Here is an 11,209-nt window from a genome sequence, read left to right as displayed (position 1 = left end):
GCGGAAATAAAAAATGTATATACTCATATCTTAATTATTTTTGGATTTTTTTAAGGACAAGATTTCAACTCAAATTATCTCTTCTCTTCCAAAGAAGAAAAAAAAAAAGAAAAAAAAGATAGGTCAAGTCTCGCTCTAGCAATAGTGGTCCACGTGTCGGAACGTAATTGATCCACCTCAGACAAATGCAAATCGATAATCAGTCGTTTAACACTGCCACCACTACCACTCAGCTTCTTCTCCAAAGATAACCAAAAATCTGAGCCGTAATTCAGGTTGCTCTGTTCTTTCCTTCCAGACAAATGGCTCTTAAAGCTAATGCCATAGCGCCGACATATCTTCACCGGTCATTTTTCACTCCACAAGCTCCATCTCTCCCTCCGATCAAACGGTACCATCGCTATAACACACATATTCGTCTCCGTTGCCGATCTTCTCTTGTCGATGAGCAGCAGAAAGAAGTCGTCTCGTTTTCTGAACCCGAAAACTCTCTCATTGAGGCTCTCATTGGTGTCCAAGGTCGAGGCCGTTCTGTTTCTTCTCAGCAGCTCAGCGTAAGTTTTGTGCCCTTCTCTTCATTCTTTTTTGCGGTGTTTATTTCAGTCCAGATTCAGAGTTTGAACTTCTTTTAATCGACTGATTTCTTCAGAATGTCGAGCGGGCCGTGAGTGTTCTGGAAGGTTTGGAAGGCGTGCGAGATCCGGTAATCCGGTTGGCTTTCCCTATCACTTCTCAACAGTTTTGTTATTAACTGCACAATCAACAGTACTGTCAACTGATTTTCTTAGTTAATTGGTGGGTAAGAAAGGGAACTATAGGTAGAAGGGCAGGGTGACTGACTATTACCTCCCTCTGTTAAATACCCTCTCGTTTGAGCTTTGGAATATGAAGGAATTGGCTTTCATGGCGGATGTTGGAGTATCTCTGATACTTGAACCCCCATAATGCCAGGCGTTCTTATTACGCTCTGGTTACATCTTCACTCGGCATATTCTACAAGTTTATTTGTATGTCAGTACAGTCTTCTTAAGAAATTCGTATGCTTCAAAGTCCTGTTTTAATTAGTCAATGTTAAAGCAGCAACTTGTAACATTATGTGGTAATCCGGAGATTTCTGTCCGCCATATAGAGATTTAGAAATTTGTCCTTGGTATTATATCTTCAACATGCATGAAAATTAATCAAGATAACTGGCCTCTATTTTGCAAGTTTTACGTTTTGTCTTTGTTAATCCTCTCTTCTCTCTTTCATTGCCTGCAGACGAACTCTAGCTTAATTGAAGGACGTTGGCAGCTGGTGTTCACAACTAGACCTGGAACAGCGTCCATAATACAGGTTCAATTTGAATTCTTTATAACGTGCTCCAACAATAGCAATTGCCTTCTCTCATGTTATGATCGTGTACCTAAACTATTATTAAATCATAGTTCAGAAGTTGGATTCCAAATTTCTTTCAGCATTTTGATTAAAATTAGGTGAAAAGTCCGCTGAAAGCTAATCAATTAAAATATCAAATATGATTATTTCATCCATTTACTGTGACTATCTCCCTGAGCCATAGACAACGAAAAAGATGGTGATTATCTCGTCGTTGAAAAAATTAGTGCAGGACAGAAACAAGGACCCTAAATGGGCACACTTTTTTTCTAGCTTTGCTTGCTTTCCTCATATGTGGGACATTCTCCCTATCTATAAGCAAAAGATACTTAGGACCCTAGAAAGGATTTTTTTGGACCTTTCGAGAATAGAAAACATCTGAGATTTTTACTTTGAGATCTATCCTGATCTAAAGGAATTCTAGAATTCTTGGAAGCCACGGAAAACAGTCCTTTAAGGTATTTGTTTACAATTTTTAAGATAAATCTTGAAAGGACTAATATATATTAAATTCTTTTAGTTAGTGTTCTTTTTTAACAAAGGATTTTGAAAACGTTTTATTGCATTACCTCAGTCACTAATTATTAGAAATTAATTGCAAATTCTGATAAGATTGTGCGGAACGAAGATATAATCAGTTTGCAATTAAGTGCAAACTTTGAAGCAATGATATGGACAAAAGATAGTAAAATTCTGAAATCGATTTTTTTCCTTCAGAGAACATTTGTTGGAGTTGATTTCTTCAGTGTGTTTCAAGAGATTTTTCTACAGACAAACGACCCACGGGTCTCCAACATTGTTAAATTCTCTGATGCAATCGGAGAGCTGAAAGTTGAGGTATGTTTTTATATCTTTTAATAAACGGATATCAATCTCAAGTATCTTGCTTTCTAATGTAATTCTCTCCTTGTAGGCGGCTGCATCAGTGAAAGATGGCAAACGCATCCTTTTCCAATTTGACAAAGCAGCATTTTCTTTCAAGTTCTTGCCTTTTAAGGTTCCATATCCTGTACCATTCAGACTTCTTGGAGATGAAGCAAAGGGCTGGTTGGACACCACATATTTATCTCCCTCTGGGAACCTCCGCATCTCAAGAGGAAACAAGGTAAATTAGTTCACTTTCCTCGGTTACTCGAACATGTCTCACATACTTGAAACTTCTTGAGTTGCTTTGGCAATTGCTAAGGACATAGAGAACCATTGTAATAGTGTAGGGCACCACGTTTGTGTTGCAAAAGCAAACGGAAGCAAGGCAAAACTTGCTGCTAGCAATTTCTGCAGGTAAACGAGTCGAAGAGGTAAGCCCACTTTCCACATACACTCATCATAGAGAATAATCAAATTCATTATATTCTCGTCCGGCTGATTTCTCGAGTACTTGAACTACTACAGGCAATTGATAAGCTCATCTCTGAATATCGGAATGAAAATAAACTTCAACAGGAGCTTCTCGAGGGAGACTGGAATATGTTATGGAGTTCACAGGTAGTCTATGCTGTCATATTTCCGTATGCTGAACCAAAGAAAATAGATTACCAAATTATCAGTTAAAGGAAAGGGTGGTACAAAGTGGACAGCCTGAATAAGTATTTGAATTAAGTATAAGACCTTATCCATTAAGGCTGTGTGCCGTAAGTGTCGAGGGGTAGTGGTTCTAGTTTTAACATACTTAAAGATGAGTATCAGCAGGTTATAGTCTCCACAAAAAATTGTCATAATTTTGGAACGCACTTAGCTGCATATCCCCCTCTAGAAGCAACATTTTATATGATTTCATCTAGCTACCCTTAACCTTTGTTGCAATGGACGATTTACCTATTGTTCCGTTTCATAAGAAGCCACTTCTCCAATTACTGTAAATTGCAGATGGAAACAGATAGTTGGATAGAGAATGCTGCAAATGGTCTCATGGGGATGCAGGTAGAGTAAACATGATAGCAATCACTGAATTATACTTTGATGATTTATTAACCTTTATTTATCAAGTAAACTAATCATAACCTTTTACTAGTCACATGCATAAAGTACACTTACTACCTCGACAGATAATCAAGAACGGACAAATGAAATTTCGAGTGGATATGTTGCTTGGAATGAGATTTTCCATGACCGGTACTTTTGTGTAAGTTCCCCAATCATATAGTTTATGTAATTGCGTAGCAAAGCTCTCAGAAATCGTTTGGAAGAACAGAATCCGACTGGCAAATACATAACATGATATGTTGCCAATTGTTATCGGGTTTTTCGATTTGCCATAGACATGGGTTTTTATGCGGCAGGAAATCTGCGGACGACACGTACGATGTATCAATGGATGATGCTGCAATTATTGGAGGTCCTTTTGGATATCCCGTGGAAATGGAGAGCCGGTTTAAGCTCCAACTTCTGTAAGATATCTCTATATTTGGTTGTTCTTTTATTCAACGGTGGTATTACACAGTTGGTTAACTTGGCAGATTATTTTCAGATACAACGATGGGAAGATAAGAATCACACGAGGATACAATAACATCTTATTTGTTCATCTACGGGTCGGCGAACCAAAGCAGGTGTAGGAAGATTTGTGGAAAAGAGGAGGCCCTTGAGGTGAGAAATCATTGTATAGAAGTAAGATGGTACCTTAGCGTCTTAACAATATATAATCATCAAATTGAAGTTATACAAAACCCCAAATCATTTCGAAGACTCTATTTCCCTCGAGTTTTTGTTGGTTAGTTAAGGAAAAAATCATATTCAATCTGTGAATGAATCTCATCCCAAGATTCGAGTTTTAGTTCTAATTTTATACTAAACCATTCCTCTCGATGTCGTATTCCTGTTCATTTTACTGCCCATTCTCGACATTGGTCCACTCTCCTCACAATTGGGTGGCTGGAAAAGTAGAAAATTGGAGAAACAATGGGCATGTAAGGAACTTTTTATTATAACTACAAATCGATGAAGCAGATCATGAATTACAGGAGTTCGTGTACTTGCTACATCAAAAAATGTCCAGATGTAAAAAGTTTTGCTATTTGTTACATCAAACAGTAACATGTACCAAACGGGAGGCTTACACATCTATGGAGACATCCATATCTACAAAGAATAAGCACTTAGAATATCGAAGCAAGGGAACTTTAAGTCCATGCACTAATGAAAACCATTGAAGAGCTTGCGAGAAAACCTCCTAATAGCACTTTTCAGCTGCAACCATTCTTTCTAATTGACCCATTCAGCTACTGGCAACCAAATTGAACATAGAATGTCAACGACTGAGACGGTAACAAGAAGACATCAGAATCTAGAGGAGGACGTACAAAGGCTATCAAAGGATTATACCCGTAAGTCTTTACTACATGATCACATAATTCTTCTTGGGTTGCACACTAAAAGAAGCTCATTCAAATGACGCAACTTGACTTGCTCCTGTTAACAAAAACGCTGCAACCTCCAAAAAGAAAACAATTGATGCAAGCTTAGTCTTCCAACAACTGCTCAAGGAAATAAAGATATGTCAGAACATTGAGCAATGGCTTGAACCGAAGTCGGAAAATTGACTTTTGTACAAAAGTTGAACAATCTCAAAAAGTATGAATGAAGGACACTTCGCGCATTAGGAAATTAGTAGAGGTTAAGATGATAGGAGAAACTAGCTTCAATTCAAATCGCTACCTGCATATGATTCCCATAATTGAATGCTTAACCTAATAGTTCAAACCCGCTTAACTTAATGAATAACAAAGTTGAAACCCCAAAATAGCAAGCAAAACTAAGAGGATAAGTGAATAATTAACTACAAAACCCAAAAACAAAAATACTCCCCATAATTAGTTCAAAAGAAGCATTTGATTCAGATAATTCCGAAATAGATACCAAAAAAAAAAAAAAAAAAAAAAAAAAAAAAGAACAAATATAGTGATTACATTAAGAAAGTTGTATGTACACCCCAAACTAGTGCATCATGATTGACGCAATGACTCTCGAAAACCTCAACCTGACACCGAAAATGCTAAAATATATATTTATAAATTTTATAAAAGAAGGATAAAACACAAACTAGCATCTTCCGCAGACTGAATCATCACCTCAACTACAGAGTCCAATACACCAAAAGAAAAAAGAAGAAACAAAAGATATAAAACTTAGAATCTAACACAAAAGCTTTGAAAGTTAAGCTAGACAAGAAGCAAACTTGATTAAGAAATTAAGAAACATCAGCCGTTTCCAACAAGAGAGATTCTAAAGAAAATATCAGTCAGAAATAAACAAGAAGCTGCAGAAGATAACAGTGACAACAGAATTCCAAGAAAATGCCACTTCAAATAAGTGGCTTTCGTTTACACAAAATTAATCATTTGTGCAAGCACTTCTCTTGAAATAGGCCTATCCATAACAACAGTCGTTTCCTGTTATAGAATCCTCCTTTGATTCTTCACATCCTTCCTTTACATCAGCAACTATGTTTACAGGAACAATTATGCCCATTTGCACTTCATCATTGACCATGGTTTCATTTCTAATTCCTGAATCCGCGTGCAAAATATAACCCCAAATTTTAATCCATATCCTATCATTCATTTTCCTTCCTAGAACAAGTTTGCCCTTCATTTCTTGATCATTTGCTACATAGTCTGCCCAACGCTCTTCATCTGATTCTTTCCCCATTTCATCCTTCACTATCACTTAATCTCCAACTTACGACATGAGGTATAACAGATTCAGATAGAAACATTTCTAGTACATAATTCAAACTTCCACAAAGCATTTATATGCCCCACTAATAACATGTCAAACAAAAATTACCTAAAGAATTAGGCCAAATAGCCTTACCAAAAAATAATAATAAATAAATTTCTTTATGAAACAATTGTACAAGCGATTGAGAGAATGTGTGAACCAAAAAAAAAAAAAAAAAAGTTGTGAATGAAAGGGGAACTTATAAGCCATATTAATGAATAACCATTGGGTAAACACAGTAAAAATATTCCATTGGTACTCATATTCCTACGAAGCGGGATAGATTTTTCCTTTTATCAAAAAGAAAAAGAAAAAAAAAGGGAAATATCCAGGACGCTTCTCTAAAACTCACCTATCCAAGAAAATTTGCGAAATTTCTTAAGAAATTCCCTTCCTAACTTCTCTTTTTTTTTTCTTCCTCGTCTCACTATCTGCTTTCCCAACAATAACTGATAATTAGCTAGCATGAGAGAGTTATCCTTCTAATTTAGTTTGGCACAATCCCTCAAATAATTGAGCATTGGTACATTGATCAGGACTCCAAATTTTGGGGAAACATCTTTTTAGTTAAGAGTGCATACGGATTGCACCTGAAGGAAAATTTTGTTTAATCCATTGTTCCTTCAAATTTTCCAAAATTTACTCTACTAGGAAAGACATCTGAGGCAATAAAATTCCTGAAATATAAAGATTTTAGCATGGAAAGCAGGACCAAACAAAATGAATCTTCATAGAAGAATGCCCAAATTGATACTGGATGGCATATTTGCAATGAACCTGAGACAACAACACGACTATCAAAAATACAAATATTACAAACAAGGTTTAGGGAGCTTTGTTGAAAAGGGTTCACATGAAGGGTTCATGTAGATTTACAAGTGTGGTAGAAGGCACACATTAAGTGCTCCAATATGAAACACATACTTGAAAGTATTCTCAATAACTTCCATCAGTAACTAATGACTAAACTTTCAGGAATGAATCACCAATAATTATGGAGTAACACAACTACAATTTCGACTATAGATGAAATTGAGTCTTGAAGACAAAAAGCTTCAATCAAATAATAAACATATTGCATGGAAAATAATTTATTAAAATAAGAGAAGTAGAAAAGTTCATTAGAATAAATTTGACTATGGTAACCATACCTTAATTAGTCTTGAGCTCACAATTCAACGACATCTATGTTCGTGAGTTATTGAAGTTCACTACCTTATCATCTTGCAAATACTTCCATGGGTACCTTCGCATATTTATGCGCTTTCTTTCCAATACAAAGGAGAATGTTGCATTTTTCTGCTGCTACATATGCTTATGCAAGAAAGGAAGAGGGAATTAGCTATCTATATCAAGAATCACTTCTGCTTGTCCTACAAAGCAAAGCATAATTTAAAACCAAATCAGGTATGAGATTTTTGTACTAGAAAAGAAACCACAAACAACAAAAGCTTTCGAAATTGCAAGATGGTAATAGAGACAAAAAAGACTACAGTTAAGATCAATCTCCTTTTCCAAGAAAAGGTATGTAAATCTTATAGGAATCAAAAGATGATAACAATAGAGCACAAAATTCGATAATGACCTTAGGTCTAATATTAATACCTTACCTTACAATGTCAAAGCATACAACCACTCCAAAGAGAAGTACTTCCGGCACCAACAATTCATGCACACAGAATTAGTTTAACATAATAACCAACCATAACAAGGCCAATGAACGAAAAAAAAATAATGACAAAGCCAAACCACCGGAAGAACAAAAGGCAATAGAACTGACACAAACTCTGCATGTATATGCTTTGAGAGGTATATTTCTCAACAAAGAAAATCATAGGAAATTATTAACAAGCCAAAACTATTGCCTAAATTGATGGTTTTTAATATCAGAGTTTGCTATTATTAATCAGGATAAGTACAGTTGCAACACAATCATTTTATTTCTCATATAGCGAAAACGTTACCAAGTTACAAGAGGTTCAGTGATGGGTTTGGGTTAGTCAACAACTAGAGCTTCACCATTGGACCTCAGTTCTCACAAACATCAACATCGTCATGGTAACCAGCACAACACTTCATGATGTTGCCTTGGCTTAACCCATCAAGACCAAGAGGGAGAAAAAATCAGCGAAAACTCATTAATCCCTCTCTCTTAGCCATGGCCAATCACACACCTTCACAGTCTCTCTCTGCACACAATTACACCCCTGCACCATAGAAATTTTATGGAAAGTAACACAATGACACCCCTCCACCAAAGAAATATGGAAATAAACGAAGAATAATGCTTTGGATGAAATCCTCTGCTCAATTTACAAACAGACCTAGAAGTGTTTGATAACAATTTAGCAGCTATACAAGGCAATTACAATGGCAACAAAAGAAATAGATGGGCAGTGTTATAAAAAGAATACAATACAATAATATAATACAACTTGGAGAGAGCAGCTGTGTTGATGTGAGAAAACGCCACATTGCATTTAAGTGTGGGGTACAACCGAAGTAATACATGGATTAGTAACAGATTCTATGGTGTCATCTTCTTCCTCAAAACTATTACCTCATTTCTTACCAAGAAGATTCATGCACCCGTGATTGGAGAATCTCATCGGCACATTACACGATGATTCCCAACTATGAAGATCAACATCCTCAAAGGCTTACATTGTTTTGATTAACATTTTTCTCACAAGGAACATTGTTTGACTAAAAAAGCTTTGGAAAAAAACAAGAACTTGGAAACTCGAGGCATTTAACTAGTAGAAGACTTTCTGCAGCAATTGAATCTCACAAGATATATTCCACTTTTCGTCAGACAAATTTCAACAAATACAGAGAAAGCGCTTTGGAATTGAACCTGAACACAACGGGAAGTTGTTTCAATGGCCGCAATTTCAATCTCAATGTAGAAAGTGGGGCTCTTCATCGGGGCAACTTTGAAGGTTGGGGTCTTCATCTTCTTCATGTAAGCTGGGGCTAATTTCATGGTGGGTGAGAAGGTAGAGTGAATGCGATTTCAAGGAAAAGAAAGGGAACGCCTGACTTTGGAATACAAAATGAGGGAGAATGAGCGGTTTCGTATTTGACGTAAGAAACTAGTTTTTGGTCTTCCCATTTCTTAAATTTAAGTGTCATGTATACCCAAAATTATTGAAATGGCGTACGTATTTCTCCTCAACCACTTTACCTCAATCTCCAGGACTTCTTCATCGTCCTCCTTAGAACCAATATCAACATCTTGGTTTGGTCTAATCTCAGATACGTACTCTACGTCTCCAACCCTCCATCGCCTTCATTCTCAGATACGTTCTCCATTACCTCCTCATTCACATCGTCAATTGCTGTGTTTTGCTCCCTGAGAAGTTGCAACTTCCTCCTCATGTCAACGAGCTCGCTCTCCATAAGAAAAAGTCTCTCCTTCAATGTCAAGTTCTCCTCCTCCAACTGTGCTATATGGCTATCCTGATCATCGACCCTATTTTCCAAACAGTTATTATACTCTACTCCATAGTTCTGGTATATCATTTCAAATCGACTCAAGTCATGGTCCAATCTACGTTCTACCTCCAGATGTTCCTCTACATCACTATCACTCGACCCACCACCATCTTCCTCTTCTTCCTCGTCCTGCACTTCCGCCTTATTCTCAGATCCCCGAAGCCTTATCAACCCTTTCATTGATCCATAACCATCAACACCCCATTCCTCCTTGGCCATATCACCCAACGCCTCCCTTGAAGGGGAGAACATTGGAGTAGCAAGCACGGCTGGTGTTACGGGACTAGGGGACACAAGTGAAGCGATCCCACCATACTTCTTCGCACGAATTATAAAAGACGAGGTATTCCGAGGCGCATAAGGTGCAAAACTATTACTGGACTTCTTTTTTGGGTAGAACTTTCGAGCTTTTATACGATTTTGAGACTGCAACTCGTGAAGACTTGGAGGTTGATACCCTCCAGCATTATTTGGACCAATTAAGGAACCCGGTAAGGGTTTTACTGTTCTTCTATTGTTTATCCTTTTGTCACTGACGCCTTTCCCCTTCCAATTGCCTCGTCCCGACCTTGACTGCTTCGTAATTCCGTAGCTGGGCTTCGGGAAATTGCGGTACTTCTTGTTCTGATCCAAAGGGGCCTGCAGGCGTGCCCATACCTTATGGTTTCTACTCATCATAGGCGGCAGAGAATGACTCACGATCATCTGAGGCTGAGGCAAAAGATTTGCCTGGTTGATGGCCCGCGACTGAGACATTATCTGAGAATGGCTCAATAGCTGGTTTTGGCTCAGAAATTGAGGTTGATTAATTACCTGTGGCTGGTTCATAATTTTAGACTGATTGATTACATGAGGCTGGTTTGCCATCTGCGGATGGTTCATACTAATCATTTGAGCTTGATTTATCATCGGATTCTGATCGTTCATGACAAACTATATCCAACCTAAAGCTTTGACGAAGAAATTAAAGATCGAACGATAATATCTCTCTCGCTTTCCAGATCAAAAACACGCCAACACGATCGAGAATTAAAAATCCCTTATCGCAAACCTGAAACAAGAACAAAAAATTCGCGACGAATTAATCCGAAGAACACCTTCCCTTGAGAGATGATTCTAGATAACGAGTCAAGAAAACTTCTTATGCGGCGTTACAGGTTTTTCCAGAGAGAGAGTATTTTCGCCAACAAATTTTCTCTATCCGCTTTGCCTTTTACTCCGAGGAAACGGTAGGAATCTTGATTTCTTGAGGAAACTGTTTTGGGTCGGTGCAAGGCGCGCCCTCGAGATATTTATAGTAGAGAGGACCACGGATGGACGGTCATGATTCAGCCATCAGATTGAATTTCGTCATCAAACGTGTCCTACCATTTATTAAAGGAATGAGAATTTATTGTGTCCAAAATTACAAACGTAGCCTCATTTTTCTCTATATTTTCAAAACTATATCATTGGGCCGGTTCCACCTAAGACAATTAAGCCCGACCCAATAAGAATTTTATTATTGATTTGTATTATTTGATTTTTTTTCACGATTTTATTGGTACAACTTTTCTTTTCACAATGGAGAGGGGATGTTTTAATTAATTAAGTTTAGTTCATCATTTTCATATAT

At 37.3% G+C, this 11,209-nt stretch overlaps 1 protein-coding gene and 1 non-coding gene across 2 annotated transcripts; one reads left to right on the top strand and one right to left on the bottom strand.

Moving 5' to 3' along the window:
• Positions 1 to 230: 230 nt before the first annotated feature.
• LOC111777180 (Plastid-lipid associated protein PAP / fibrillin family protein) lies at positions 231 to 4,122 on the top strand. Its single transcript, XM_023656640.2, has 11 exons — positions 231 to 554; positions 650 to 703; positions 1,261 to 1,335; positions 2,095 to 2,214; positions 2,291 to 2,482; positions 2,592 to 2,675; positions 2,770 to 2,862; positions 3,244 to 3,297; positions 3,423 to 3,499; positions 3,657 to 3,764; positions 3,845 to 4,122. The coding sequence occupies exons 1-11, from the start codon at positions 303 to 305 to the stop codon at positions 3,930 to 3,932; spliced, it is 1,197 nt and encodes a 398-aa protein (XP_023512408.2). The 5' UTR covers positions 231 to 302; the 3' UTR covers positions 3,933 to 4,122.
• A 1,103-nt stretch (positions 4,123 to 5,225) lies between these two features.
• On the bottom strand, positions 5,226 to 10,863 carry LOC111777181 (uncharacterized). The gene is made up of 2 exons (XR_015412112.1): positions 9,224 to 10,863; positions 5,226 to 6,042 (listed from the first exon to the last, which is right to left on the bottom strand). It is a non-coding gene; the product is annotated as an uncharacterized LOC111777181 (transcript).
• Between the last annotated feature and the right edge of the window lie 346 nt (positions 10,864 to 11,209).

Source organism: Cucurbita pepo, chromosome 16, assembly GCF_057944985.1.
Source record: "Cucurbita pepo subsp. pepo isolate OVF chromosome 16, ASM5794498v1, whole genome shotgun sequence".
In the NCBI taxonomy this organism is placed as follows: Eukaryota; Viridiplantae; Streptophyta; class Magnoliopsida; order Cucurbitales; family Cucurbitaceae; genus Cucurbita; species Cucurbita pepo.
The sequence above is the reverse complement of the archived record's forward strand: the minus strand, read 5'-3'. Positions and strand labels throughout refer to the sequence as shown.

Bases quoted from the DNA above. Each gene is read 5' to 3' on its own strand.
- LOC111777180 (XM_023656640.2), top strand. From the start codon at position 303: ATGGCTCTTAAAGCTAATGCCATAGCGCCGACATATCTTCACCGGTCA. The intron at 1,336-2,094 runs GTTCAATTTGAA...TTTTTCCTTCAG, and splicing joins GAACAGCGTCCATAATACAG to AGAACATTTGTTGGAGTTGA. The intron at 3,500-3,656 runs GTAAGTTCCCCA...TTTATGCGGCAG, and splicing joins TCCATGACCGGTACTTTTGT to GAAATCTGCGGACGACACGT.